The sequence below is a fragment of the Cryptotermes secundus genome, unplaced genomic scaffold (assembly GCF_002891405.2).
Source record: "Cryptotermes secundus unplaced genomic scaffold, Csec_1.0 scaffold1720, whole genome shotgun sequence".
NCBI classification, from domain to species: domain Eukaryota; kingdom Metazoa; phylum Arthropoda; class Insecta; order Blattodea; family Kalotermitidae; genus Cryptotermes; species Cryptotermes secundus.
Genome location: NW_019739001.1, coordinates 903,103 through 918,731, shown reverse-complemented (window position 1 = coordinate 918,731; position 15,629 = coordinate 903,103). Strand labels below are relative to the sequence as shown.

The following is a 15,629-nucleotide window of genomic DNA, read 5'->3' as shown; positions in this document are numbered from 1 at the left end:
CCCCCGCCAATCTTCATTCCACCAAATTCTGCATCATCATAATCACCCGAGACAGGCTACAATAGGCCAATCAGTGGCCGCCATGCTGAGTGTACACAGTTGGACTCCACCCCCCACTAAGCGAATTAAAAATATTTTTTTTTTCCTTGGCACTACAGCCCCAGTGGGCCCAGGCCTACCTCCATGAACTTCTCCGTTCACAAAAAAGAAATTAGTCTGGATAATAATGGCGTCATTAAGTAATCGACTAAATAATATCAAATCAAAATATATTATTGGCAAGTTTTTTTAAAGAAAAGAGGTAAATTATTCACGCTGCTTCCTCTTTTAGCTAAGATCAGTAATACAATATGTAAATAAAAATCTTATATTGGGCACATCAGCAAAACAAACGCTGTGAAATTGTTACGTATCTGGACCTGTCGACCCCTATGATGAGTGAGGCGTGTCGTATTCATTCCTAAAAAAGGAGCCACACAGAGGATGCATTCAGCGTCGAAAATCTTCGAGAACAAGAGAATCGACTAATGGTCCAGCTGTATTCAGACGTTAAGACAGACTGACAGACGAACAGCCAGGATAGACAGACAGAAAAGGGGATAGACACATCGAAAGAATGACACAAACAGATTTAACGATAGACACATATGGACAAACAAATATACGGACAAGAAGTTCTGGGAAGATCTAATCGTCTACCTTCATTTGATGAGTCACGATTCGCATAGAAAACGACGCGTCCAACAATTTCTTCTATTGTTGCGCGCGTATTCGTTGCCGCGGTAACATTTTCACCGAGCCATTGCCTTGCAACGATAGGTGGGTATATATAGACACACACCTGTTCACGACACACAGACAACAAGTTAATCTAATGAGTTTTTATTTTTCAAAAATAAGGAAAATTCGTTAAAACAGAACGGCAGATAGACGGATGGAGAAACATGCAAACGGACATGAAGATAAACAGACAGATAAAAAGAGTTATATCTTGTAAGATACAACGCCGTGTATTCCGTTGAAAGTCACGTGACATTAGCTTGCTAAATGATCCACGCTGGTTTCTTGTTTGGCACATTCTTCGATCCTGAAAATATAGGCAACATGTTCCTTCGAAACATCGGTTGACTTTCAACAGACTATACGGCGCTATATTCTGCTATTCAGTGACCACTGTTAATGTGTGGTCTGTTATCCCATTTACTGCTATGACTTGCTGTACGCCTTGGCGTGGCACTCCAGGTTGCGTCACTCACCCTGGAAATCAGTACCCGCTTAAAGGGGCGGTATGGTCAGAGAGGACCCTTTAATGAGGGGATTCTGGGTTGTTGGGTCTTAGCTACGCACATTGCTATCGAGCGTTTCCGATTCTCCTGTGGCTGAGGTTCGAGGGAATAAACTTGTAACACTGGGGAACCAGATGTTGCCTATGTTTATTTACACTATCTACATACTCATTTGGGGTTGAGCTAAGCTAAAGTCCGTGCTCTACAAAGCATCTCTCTGGCCGTCAGCAATACAACGGGGATATACTTGTTAGGGGTGCAGAGGGGTGTGACGACTGGAGTGGTATAATCCTTGTTCCATGTCCCTCTTGGTGACGTTTCAGTCTGCGATGCGAAGTTTAGGCATCGGTAGGCTAAAGGGCACAGCCTACCTAGCAACTGGTAAATGTCTGACATTCCACTACCCCTTTTTTATTGCTAGTGGGGTGGGACTAAGTCTCTTGTACGGGGGACAGTTCTGGACCATTCTACCAGCCCCAGATGATAGGTGAGGGTGATGTGAAGCAATTGGTGGAATGAAGATTGGCAGGGGAAACCGAAGTACTCGGAGAGAACCTGCCGCAGCGCTACTTTGTCCACCACAAGTCCCACTTCACCAGACCCGGGCTCGAACCCGGGCCGCCGCGGTGGGAAGCCAGCGACTAACCGCTTGAGCTACGGCGCGGCCTTTCCGCTCCCCATAGTCACCGACCTAAGATTATATAATGGAAGACTTCTGCGGGTCAGCATGTATTTATACCTTCAATAGACTGTAAGAACTATTACACATGTCGCAACTGCTATTTCAGCGTTCCCAAGCGAGACTTGCCACACGATTGGCGAGCTGTGTTTGTTTACCAACTTTCTTCGTTGCGATAGTTCGACTGGGCAACTTGGAGTACTGGGGTTTCAAATCTCACTTTATTAGGCCACAATTTCTTTTTTTCCTTGGCACTACAGCTCCAGTGGGCCTAGGCCTACCTCCATGAACTTCTCCGTTCATTTCGGGTTTTCTAGAACTTACACTTTCGGTAGGACCCCTTGGGCGGGTGATCAGCTCGTCGCAAGGCCTCTACCTGTACACAAACACAGAAAAACGCACACACACAAACTAAACATCCATGCCCTGGGTGGGATTCGAACCCACGATCCCGGTTTCCAAGCGAGCGAAGACTGTACATGCCTTAGACCGCTCGGCTACTGTGACCGGCATTAGGCCAAAATAACATAACAAATTCCAGAAGATGTAATTCTTCATAACGACCGCTGTGAGAACCTAAAATCCTACAGAGAGAGTACATGTAGACAGATACATAAATAGGCAGATAGGATGACAAGTAGATGTTAGATGAATAGGTACAGTATATAGATAGACAGACAGACAGACAGATAGATAGATAGATAGATATAGACAGACAAATAGACAGAGACACAGATAGATAGATAGACAAACAGACAGACAAATAGATACATAAATAATAGATTGATAGACAGACAGATAGATAGATATAGACATATAGACAGATAGACAAATAGAGAGAGAGACAGATAGATAGATAGGCAAACAGACAGACAGATAGATAGATAGATAGACAGATAGACAAACAGACGGACAGACAGGTAGATATAGACAGATAGACAAATAGACAGACACAGACAGATAGATAGATAGATAGATAGATAGACAGACCAATAGATAAGTAAATAATAGATAGATAGATGGATAGACAGACAAATAGACAGACAAATAGACAAACAGACAGATAGATAGATATAGACAGATAGACAAATAGAGAGAGAGACAGATAGATAGAGAGATAGACAAACAGATAGACAGATAGATAGATAGATAGACAGATAGACAAAGAGACAGACAGATAGACAGACACAGACAGATAGATAGATAGATAGACAGACCAATAGATAGATAAATAATAGATAGATAGTTGGATAGACAGACAGACAGACAGATAGAGAGGGAGGTGGAGACACTTCAGCAACTCACCCACTACGTTCAGGCGGAAGGCTTGGCTAATCTTGGGCTCTGTGCTGACTTGGCACTCATACGTTCCGGAATCGCGAACCTGTGGAGAGCTCACTTTGAGGGTCCACTCGTCGGACCCGTCCGAGTGCAAGGACTGGAAGCGTTGGTCATTAGTGTACGTGAGAATTCCCACCGTCAGGATGTGCAGGTCCCTCTTGCGGATCCATGACACGGCCCTGTCGCCCAGGTTCCTGACCCTGCAATGCAGGTAGGCACTCTGCCCCACTGTGGTCGTCATCTCACGGCGGGTCGAGTTGTCGAAGTAAGGCTGGGAGAAGGGCTGCTCCCAGTACGGGGCATGGTGCTCTATCACCGCTCCTGCAACAGGGGGGATCGCAGACTGTCATTCCGCTCAGCATAACTCATAATCTCCGACGGCAACAACAGATGCATACATAGTTCTTGTAAGGAAACCTGAACGTGACAGATCACTTAGAACACTTAGATGGTGATGGAAAGCTCATGTTGAACACTCTCTTGAAAGGGTGGAAACTGCATTCGTTTCGTTTAGTATAGAGTCCAGCTCCTCTATGTTGTGACATGGAAACTAACATTCGAGTTCTATAAAAAGCAGCGATCAGCTTTTCAATAAGAACTCGCAAAATGGAGTGAGAATATTAGGAAACTATCAAATTAAATATTTTTGACTTACTGTAGTTTAAGAAATTTCCATACCTTCTTCCTTACCAGGCAGAAATAATCGCAAACGACTAAACNGGGGGGGGGTGTTGGACTCATACATCCTTCATTGACATTACTCTTATGAAGAACGAGAAATAACCATACATAATCTGCTCACACACATTAATTTTGGATTTAGTGGAGACAATTTATATAAGAATTTAAACCCAAAGAAATTTAAACAGTATTGGAAATTTTGCACTACAGTGCAGCTGCACGTTTTGTATTACAAATACGAGGAATGAGAGGTGATTCTTTGTGCATCTGAACAAAGACAATTAATTAATTTGTGTAGTAAAATACCTACTGAGTTTTGAAAAAAAGATATTTAGATGGACGAAATTTTGAACAAGATTTATGAATTTCGCTGCAGAAATAGTGACTAAGAGTAGCACAGCATGAAAGAATATTGAATGACGGCAGAAAATTGAATTGTTTACGAATAAATATGAAGAGAAATGGAAAGAAGATGATAAGAAAACACGAGAGTGGAGAATAAACAAATTCAGATGAGTATCAGTTAGCAATGGTTTTAACACGACCTAATGTAATTTAAATGACAATGCATAACAGACGAGTTTTTCACCATAGGAATTATAATTTGAACGGAAAGAGGACAGAAAGGATCGGGGAATTAAACTGCGACACCTCCAAATGTAAACTGTAATTATAACAATAAAGCATTCATGCATTTATGCATTCATAATCTATCAGTAATGCATATTTTTATGGACATAAATGTGTTAATAAAGGAAAACAGACGGCATAAGCCCTTCATTATCAACTTAAAATATCACGCAATATATATGAATATATGAATTGACTAATCTAACATTCGCTGTAACGGGTCGTGAAGGCCTATAGTGTTGTGAGACGTTGAGGCTCCCACATTTTCTAGACAATCGGCCCTCAGATGGCGGTGAGGTTGTCAGCCTCACGCGCCGGCGCCCTTTACCTCCAAGAAGATTCCTGATATTCTTTACTGTTAGGGACCGAGTCTACCCCAGGTCCATAATGCGGAGTGGTACTTAATTAGTTAAGCATAGAGACAACTTCACCTTTGCCTTCTACTTAATCTGACATTAATTTAAAATTAAAAAAAAATTTGACAACTTCCATACACAGATGCAGTGTCTATACATCGACCATTCCAGTGATTCACTATCATTCATCAGAGACGTTTGGGGGAATCATACAAAACACGATTCAATAAATATGTACGGAATTAAACGTCAATTTGAAATATTCTGGGAAAAACAGCTTGACAAAACAGATATAACAATAAAAGTCTAGATCTATTGCTTCTCGTCACAGATCAATATTGTAAAATCGTTCGATAATTAATTCCATGGAACTGAGTTCTTGATAAGCTGTCAGTAGCTCAGCTATTCAGGAGTTCCCAATATTTTACGGAACCCGAAAGTTCAGACTAATTGTATTGGTCATCACTACTGCCACTTTCTGGTCATATCATTAGAAAACTGATATCAGTTTCTGCATTTGATTTCAATCAAAACTACAAACCTTCAAGCACTTTACCGCTTAGACTAATTATATATGTGCGCATGCGTAATTCATGTGCCGGAAATGCTGAATAATAAAAGCAAGTTATATTATCTCCCGAATGAATCACAACAATTTTATAATGTTTTAGGTTTATTAAACAAAAGCACTACGACCAGAGGAAACTTTACTTAATTTACTTAATCCGCTCTTCTTGCATTCTACATTTTGGATTGATATTTTTATCATTTTACAGACGGTAGGACTCCTTGAACTAGTGATCATTTCGTTGCAAGGCTGCGCCATAGCTCAAGCGGTTAGTCGCTGGTTTTCCACCGCGGCGGCCCGGATTCGATCCCGGGGTCTGGTCAAGTGGGATTTGTGGTGTACAAAGTGGCGCTGAGGTAGGTTTTCTCCGAGTACTTCGGTTTCCCCTGCCGATCTTCATTCCACCAATTGCTCGACAATAACCCTCACCTATCATCTGGGGCTGGTACAATAGGCCAGAAATGGCCGCAGTACAAGGGACTTAGTCCCCCCCGCCACTATCAATAAAAAAATTAAAACACAGGACAACACAAATACAGATTAAACACATACACATACCAAACATTCATGCCTTGTGTGGGATTCGAAGCCAAGACCAAGGAAAAACTTTGCAGTAATTCTACTTTGATCTTCTTCTCTGTCTCTTCCTAGAGCTGGATACAAGTTCTGATCCCCCCAGATCTGCTCTTGCATATTCCTTTGAGATCAGATGCGCAGCTTACTGGAGCACTTGAAAAATATATGCTTCGTGCTGTATGTTGCTGTAAACGTGATAAGGGTTTCATAAATATTAGATATTTTAGCGGTCGGGGCTTTTAGCTGAGAAGTACATAATATCGGTAAGAGAAGGACCCGTCTGTATGTTACGTACACATTATCACGTGTTTAGTGTCTACACACGGGGTTTGGATTGGTAATTGGATTTATTGACCTCTTATAAATCCTAATCATTAGTAATTATAGCGCTATCGCTAATTCAGGCACTTTCAAATTCAATATATTTGCTCTAAATCTTCTCATCTTGGTATGTCTTCACCAGTCGTCGCCTGGTAACGGCGTCAACAATGTAGATTCATCATTTTCCGTGTTCAACGTCTCCTGTCCTTGCTGGCTGGCGACTGTCTCGCACCTGACTAGTGCACTAAGTGTTCTAGTATTCTCGGCTCCCGGGCCACAATTTACAAGCTAAAATTACTTCTTATTAAACATCTGCGCGGAAAGCATAGTAAACACCGCTTGCAACAGTTAATATGTTGTTGCGTTAGAATCCGTTGCCGCGGGAACGTGTTTACCGAGCCATTTTCTAGCAATGAATGTTTCTGCTTGGTCTGCACTACCGGCTTTCAGCCTGTATGACACATTATTATTCGCTTCAAAATATTGTGAAACGAAGACCTGTTGCTGGGCAACGACCGCGAGATAAGCAACTATAAAACAGTCATTATTGAATAACGGCTTCGCACACAGATTTTCTAGTGCAACAATTGAAATATGACAATTAGAAACGGTGTATTCTGTGCGTCTCCTGCCGAGATGTTATGAACAGGAGAGTCAGAGAGTTAGTCAGTCAGTCAATTGAGTTGAGTTTAATAGAGTCAGTCAGTCAGTGAAGAGATAGAGGAATGCTACAGTTCAGTCGTAGTGAGTTTCTGTTGTGAGAAGTTGGTAGCTGAGTCCGGGGACAGTTCGGGAACCCAGGGGAAGGGGAACGTCCGTTGTTGGAACCCGCTACCAAACAACGGCTAGGAAACTCTGAGAAGACTTCAGGTGTGCTGTGANGGAACGTCCGTTGTTGGAACCCGCTACCAAACAACGGCTAGGAAACACTGAAAAGACTTCAGGTGTGCTGTGGTTATAGTTATCTTTGGAGTGTGTAACTCAGTGAGACTGTCGTAGTTTTTTTTGTTGTTGCTTTCTGTAAGTGTTCAATAAATCCTATCAATAATCCAAACCCCTTTATAGTCACACTCTAAATCACGTGACAACGTCTTTAAAAGATTAATCCCCACATTTTAAATACTTGCATGTTCAGAGTATCACGTCACCGTCTCGTTAGGCAGAATGCTCAGCCGAGTGCATAAGTGGACTATGAATATCCGGATTGCATGTCGGCTGACTAGATGTATGATATCTATTACGTAGGAAGATGGTAGGCAGAAGACCATTCGGATGATCGATTAATTTTTGGTTCATTTAACGACGCTCCTCTAAGTACATTTACTACAAACCATGGAATGTTATAATGTCACGATGATACTCAATAATTTATTGGCAAGACTGTGGAGGGAGGCAAGCAAAATCGTAGAATTCGCCTGTAGAACTAATGAAAATCACAAGAACCCTTAGTCAAAACGGCTGGCTTCCTCGCCGAGAACCGAACACATGACTTCCCGAATAAGAAACAAGAAAGCTAACCGGCACATACAATGATGAGTAAGCAGATAAGGCCGTGCCATAGCTCAAACGGTTAGTCGCTGGCTTTCCACCGCGGCGACTCGGGTTCGATCCCGGGTCTGGTCAAGTGGGATTTGTGGTGGACAAAGTGGCGCTGGGGCACGTTTTCTCCGAGTACTTCAGTTTCCCCTGCTGGTCTTAATTCCCACTAAATTCTCCATCATCATAATCCCCCGGGGCAGGCTACAATAGGACAAACAGTGGCCGCCGTGCCGAGTGGACCCAGTTGGACTCCACCCCCCACTAAGCGAATTTAAAGAAAAATAATTAAGCAGATGCGAAGGACGTACAGGTTGGGTGGTGAGAACGATGGGGGGTGGGGGGACTGCAAGATNGGCTTCAAGATAAATATATCAGTTGTTCTGGTCTGCGGGCATGACAGGCTTCAAATGGGTACATGCGTGGTCGCACAAGTCGAAATGACCCGAAAGTAGTCTTAGGAACTTTGTTTTGCACAACTTCTTTCTGGGAAGGGATTACAGTTCTTTTAATACAAAAAAAACTTCTGTATCTTGTCGTGTATGACTGACTGACTGGACATCTTGAGATACAAATTAAATCGCCATGAAAACAGGTACGTTGAAATTTCATTCTACGGTCGAGGGGTACTTGAAGTTTGATTTCTAGACCAAGGGGTACTTTAAGTTTTATTCGGGGACGAAGGGGTGCATGAAGTTTTTCACTGATACCAAGGGGTACATGATATTTTAGTCGGAAATTAAGGGGCACATCTCCTGAAAATTTTTGGGAGCGCTAAAGAGATAGATAGATCAAAGTCAGAAAAATAAACAGACAAGATACAGAGAACATAGAAAGACTGATAATTTCCATAAGTAATTCAGCGTTAAACAAGAAAGAACGTTGACTGCTACACCTTACTGGTGAACCTGAGCTGCCTACATTTATTAGCAAGCATAACTACGGTAAGGCAACTACGAATATTGGAGCAGGAAATTGCAGGAAAAATTTTCCAGGAGGATTAGCAAGAACCAGGGTGTTGCCATAAGAAGCTCAGTCGGAAATGAAGACCGCAATCCTCACTGTATTCGCTTTATATTCCTGGAAGTCCCTGCTCTGATTAACATGCTGCAGCAACGGGCGCTACTGGAGGAAAGTGTGCTGAACGGGTGGCGTCACGCGCCTTCATATCTGCTCGGCTCAAGTGCATTGTGTTCATAGCTATACAATGTTCACTGTGAAATACGCAGGTTAGCGGGTACTTCCCCACGATTGCTGCTAAACGCCTGCCACTGACAGTAACAGAAACAATAAGAAAAGTGCATAATGAGGACTTCAAAATTTGCACTGTTATAGATAAAATTGTAGCTGTATTTAATTCATTAATCATCACGTCACGAAGGTGTTATCGGGGAGTGGAGGCATAGTCCCACAATTCTTGACATCGGTATTAATTGGAGGTGAGTTGATAGATTCACGACCCGGCCGCTTTACCCCAGCGAACGATCCACCGATACCCAATGGATAGGAAGTTGGGTAGGCCCCAGAGTCAGTCTGGACGCTTTGGAGTAGACAAAAATCTATTTTCCCAGCCGGTAACCGAACCCTGGCCGTCCAATCCGTCTTAAATTGCCATAATATTATTAAAGTTATTAAATAACAAAAATTATTTAAATTACTCTCTTTACAATGTAACACCGTGTGATCTGGTAGTTGTATATGTTTCGGAGTATCAGACTGCTTCCAGCTTCAGGATCGTTTAGCGAGCAGCGCAAACAAGCAGAAAGCAAAGCCTCTTCTTGCAGATTCCTCTCAAGGTCTGCTCTTCGACGGTGAAGAGAGACGCAGCTCTTTCCTTCGGAATGTTCGCAACCTTTTACCAGATTACATGGCGTCATATTCGAGAGAATAGAACTTTTCATGGTTACTTCCACGAGAACTTCAAATTTTACAAGAAATACAGAGATGAAAATTGCACAATTTTAAGCAGAAATTCTGAGGGTATCTTTTCTACCCTTAAGATGGAGGCAGCATATTTCTCCGAAACATTGGTTAACGATCTATGAGATTATGACGTCACATTCTGGAAGGTCGTAATATTAAGATATTATAGAGATGTGTTGAGTAGTTCCGCATTTGTAAGACGTTTAATGAAATGTAAATTTGTTGACACTTTATTAGTGTGGACATACAAGTAACCATATTTTACTTTGTGAAAAAAGAAAAACAAGCTAAAATGTCTGCACCCGGTTTTTATCTAGACTATGACGCCTAGCAGTATGTGAGCAGATGTATATGTAGCGCCTTGCATGTTCGGCAACATCTCCGACACGTAAATTAGACGGGTGATCTACACTTATGTTAAAGTTCCCTCGAAATTTTGGCTCAGAAATATTTCGCGACGGAACGGCACATAAAAAAAAGGACAAAAGTATAAAAGGACATAAACTAGAGAGAGCGAGCCTGTTTTAACTGCAGGGGGAGGGACTGCTTGATTATTGCAGCTCACCATATTTTTACGAACCGCCCGAAGCACATACTAAGAACTGGTGTTCCCCCGAGCAGTAAACTGGGAATTGGGGTTAGCTCGTTCAAGCACGACTTTCGTCTAAATAATATATAAATAATTCAGTTTCTGCCTCACAGAAAGAAAACGGCGTCTGCATTCCAAAACCAACCGATCAATGCTGTGTAAGGAAAGTAACATTGTATATTCTGTAGATCACACGAAACAAATAATTGCACTCTGTAAACAAAATGTACAATTTTATGCCTTAAACTCGATGATACATTTAATAATTAATGCGCTCTTAAATGGTTGTGTTGCGTCTTGACTTTGTGTTGGGGGTACAGTAGACAAATAATAGCAGTGCACGGAATCTTTACTTCCGAAAATACTTTACGAGCATTTTCTATTTCATTTGTAAAAAAAAATCAGTCAAAAACAAACAAACCAATTCGATGCAACAGAGTCCTTAGAGATAAACTGATAACGGTTCAGCTGATGAAGGCGAGAGATCAGTACCGTGTACAAACAGTCCGCTAATTGTTCATATCCGGAGTCAGGCAAATTTAATCCAAACCCTATAATCCTACTCCTTTAAGATACATTTTAATATTATCCTCCCTTCTTCTTTCACTTTTTCCAAGATATTTATATTTCCCTTCAAATTTCCCAACAAATTTTCTGTCTGCATTTTTTGTCTCCAACAATTACATAAATGTCAACTCAAATTGAGAATCACATTCTGTGACATGGAGTTTTATGCAGCTGTTATTGGGCACAATCCTATCCCGGAGGTAAAATTTTGGCATGAAAACTGGAATCTTACTAGAACAGGTATGGAGACAAGGAGGAGAAAAGTCTCAGAACGAAGGAAGACGCAACAATTCCCAGTCACTCTTCACAGCGTTAATGTTTTACAGCTCTGAGGTTCCTCCGTGCGATGTAAAGTAATCGCCACGAAATATGCTCTCTGAAGAAGACAGAAATTATAAGCAACGAGCGTGGGAGTATGAACGTCTACAGCTTGCGTAGGCCTTCTATCAATCAGAACCAGACGTAATCGGATTATTCTCAAAGTGATAATTTTACGAAGAGGAGGAGGAAGAAATTAACTTTATCAAAGAAACAAGGAGAACTGTACGAAATGTACAAATAAATCTAGAAACAAAGAAATAAAGGAATTGGTCTAATAAAATTAAAGTAAAGCTGTAAAACACCAAGCTATGAAGACGGATGGGGGAGCAGAGTTATAGCTCCACGCATTTTTAACCTNTTTGGATAGGACGCTGGGTGGGACCCACAGTCCAGTCTGGACGCTTGTCCCTGCCGGGTATCAACCCCTGATTACTAGGTTGTCCAGTCTACATATCGACTGAGAAATCTTGTTTCACGAAACAATCGTAAACATAAACAATTAACAATAAAACAAAGGAATAGTGAATAAGAAAATTAGAAAATTTTCAATGATGGAAAGTAAGAAGAATGTAAGGAAATAGAAAGGAGTAAAGAAATAAAAGGGGAAACAAAATAGACACTAAAATGTTAATATCGTATATAAAGACAGGCGAAGGGAATAAACGAATAAATAAACAAATAAAAATAAAGAAGGAGAAAGGAAAATAGACAAAACAAAGGAGTAAGGAAGAAAGGGACAGTTTTGACAACTGGTATAATCACTAAAATACATATAATTTACGTAGTTAAGGCTCATAACATGTTCCTAAAGCTTATGTTACATGGAGATTTACTGGGCAACAAGCCACTCTCAGCGGCAAATAGCATCCTTGAGCACTCAGCTGGACATTGATTGAATTATGGCCGTCAGTCCTCAATTGCATTACAGCCTCAAGAACAGTGTTTACTGTTATCTCTTGTAATAAAGCGCTTCCCAAATCATGTGCTACGCTACTCGACTTTAAATCCAATCTAACGTTCCTCAGCTGTTACCATACTTTCCCTGCATATCTGTCGTTGCTAGGTAACGGCTCGGTAAACAAATTCCCGCAGCAACTAATACTCACACAATAGCTGAAAAATTATTAGAGGTGTCGTTTTCTTTGTCCTCTGTTTCGTATCAAAGGAAAGAAAGAGATTAGTCCTTCCAAGAACTTCTTATTGTATTTTTCCATGGTCAGTCAGTATAGTGGGTAGGATACGAGATTCATGTATATAGAATGTAAACATATTTCCTCATTAGCTACGACAGTTTAATCTATTTCCAATTAAGAAATGGAACGTGGGACAGGAATAATATAGTGACTGGTTGTTAGCGTCATGCCGTAAACTATGATTTTAACCGAACTTTAATTACAAATATGAAACCCGCCCGATTCACACTGCTTTGACGCTAATTAAGTTCTTGTCACATCCAATATAAATATCGTTCGAAATAGCTTAAGGAACGCAACCTGGCAAGCAATGTTACTGCGTGTTACTGCGTGTTACTGCGAGGAACCAGAGACCCGGACACGGCGTTTGGCTTCTCAGAGAGCGGTGGCATCTTAGCAACGGGATTTCTTCCATAAATAAATATTCTGATTTCATGATATTGGAAAATCTTACGGGGATATGGAGTCAAGACCGGGGAATTAATTGAATTGGCAAATGATACAGTTTTATGGACTGACTGACAAACAAACAAATAAGCTAACTCCAACTAACCAATTAATTTATTAGGTCAATGCAGTAGATTCCGCAGCTATTCATTTTACGTATTTATATTTTGTGTCACGAAGCTGTTAGTAGCTAAGATTTTGTAACGACGAATGGTAGGGCGACTAGTTGATAATGAATAGAAATAATGCAGAAGGAAGCCATCATGGCTTTATTTAAAGTACTATCCCAGAATCTACCTGGAGCTGCTAAAGCACAAAATATCTCATCCAGGAAAATTGGTGTCTGGGTCGAGATTTGATCTTGAGACCTCCCGTATACGAAGCATGAGTGCGATTCCTTCTTGAAAAAAATTATTTATCACTATTTCTAAAAATTCTCATGAAACCAATGTTTATAGCCTAAGGATTTCAAAAGTGCAGCCAATGAACATTTCAGTAGGTCCCGCGGGGATATTTAGTCCAGTAGTTGCTGCAAATGCCAGGCTTAAAGCTCAGAAGTTAATTAAAATACCTGAACTTCAGTTAATATCTTAACTTTGGGGGTGGGAGGGGGTGTTGAATAGGCTGCATACTTGGAGGGGTATGCTGGCGGGGGTGCACGCTTCTGGTAGGATTAGCCGTGATAGACAAATCGAAAGGAAGGGGTGAGACGAAAGGGAGCACTCTGTCCTCCCGTTTGGGTGTGGGGCATGAGGCTAAGGCCCTCCTCTCGGTAAGTGGCATTCGTCGAGGATGTTCACAAGAAATCCGGAAAAAGATAAGAAAGGATGTACAGGTATATTGTTAAGGGGAGGACTTAAAAACCAATAAGTAACTAAGAAGTTTTACTTCATAGATTATCTAAATATGCTCTCTGTACCGACATTAAATGACATTAGATTGTTGGGTGACTGATGAATGATAAAATTGAAAGGATTCGAAAGGAGAAATTTGTGGCCTAATTGAGGTATCATCCCAGGATTTGCCTCGATAGGCTGAGCTAAACCACAAAAATCTTCAGTTATTTTAGACGGTGTCCCCTACGCATGTAAAGCTTCATCTCTAAGCCAGACTCTTAGGTTCATTCATTCATCAATTGGTCTACAGCCCTCTGTTGGGCCCTTGCCTCTTCTTCAGTTTCGTTACCTTTCTTAGAGAGACGATAGGGCTCTTCGGAAGCGTGACAGCGTCTGAGTGAGCCTCGGACCCCGCGGCCACTGTGATCGGCAGTTAGGCAGTAAACAAAATAAACAACAGATTTTGATATAACTGAAACTTATAACTAACTAATTAACCAAATGAATAACGTGGAGCTCCTCGACTGGTGAAGGTGTTCCCAGAGTTTTATTTTACCTGAAGCTCAGCATGAGCCCATAACTGAGCCTTCTGGTTTAGCTGTAACATTCTAAGACTTCGAATGAAGAATAATGTTCTAATTTCGACCAAGACAAATGTTCTCCTGTATCAAAGTTATCGTTTTCTTCCTCAGTCCCCTAACAAAAATCTTCCTCTTTTTTATTCATAATTCACGTTCAGTTACAGAAGAAAAAAATTTTAAATAATCATCCGATTAAAATTCAAGCCAATTTCAATGTATAAATAAAAGTCCTTAGTGAAGAATTAGGTGGCTCTTAATCGCTTCAGTAAAGGCAAAACTATAAATTCTGCAACTCTTTTTCTGCAGTATAAATATTGTGCTTATGCTGCACGATGAGATCATTTCTTTCTTCAATTACGCTAGAATAGAACTGACAGATATGTTCGCTTGCAAAACTAAATTGATAATAATTTTACTATACATTTTATATGCATTTTATCCAAAACTGCCGATACAGATCATGTTCCATAAATATATCATTTTTTTTCATCCCGAAAAATAGCAGCTATATATTTACAGACATTCGCGCACACATAAAAATTGTTTTAGAAATAGAAATAAGTCAGATTCCAAATGAGGGAAATTATGCGGTATTAAGTCCCATTTATCTGTGAATAACTGGAGACAGGCCGGAACACCCTAACAGTCGCGTTACTGAATTGCCTGCATGTGTCTAAAAATGTATACCGTTATATCTAAATTTGGACTCGGTGGTGATTCGTGATTCTCTGCACCAAGCACATGAAAATTAAAGTTTTTCTGGGGGTCTCGCTTTCATATTCGTATGCGTTATATTTCTGACAAAAAGAAAACTGAAAAGATTTTGACGAAATTCGACATTGAGATCTAAAATTCACATTAGAAAATCTATGAAATTATAGTACTTATCGGCTCACATTTCGTGAAACTAGAATATTATCCATTTTCTCATAAGGTTCGTCTTAAAAAACAAAAACAATTATTTACACTTCAACTCTAAAGACAGAGGCAGTATGTTCCACACTGAAACGTTTGTAAACTTACATCAGACTATACGGCGTTACATCCCACCTGATATCACGCTTCAAAAATGAGTAAGTTACATAAAATATGTTTCAATGTATTAATGAAAGCTATGGAAACTACTTCTCTGAGCGTTAAATAACAAATTTCATCCGCAAATTTATTTGTAAGGCTAGTTTGTTTTTCAGAGCAAATG

General features: G+C 40.6%; 1 protein-coding gene across 1 annotated transcript in view; it reads right to left on the bottom strand.

Annotated features, from left to right (window-relative positions):
* LOC111871573 (hemicentin-1) overlaps positions 1-6,122 on the bottom strand; it is a 16,275-nt gene extending 10,153 nt beyond the window's left edge. The window contains exons 1-2 of the mRNA XM_033754307.1: positions 6,100-6,122; positions 3,271-3,627 (exon numbers count right to left, since the gene is read on the bottom strand). Of these exons, the coding sequence (XP_033610198.1) occupies positions 3,271-3,627; positions 6,100-6,106 (364 nt within the window). The 5' untranslated portion in view covers positions 6,107-6,122. The remainder of the gene's footprint in view (positions 1-3,270; positions 3,628-6,099) is intronic.
* Positions 6,123-15,629: the final 9,507 nt, after the last annotated feature.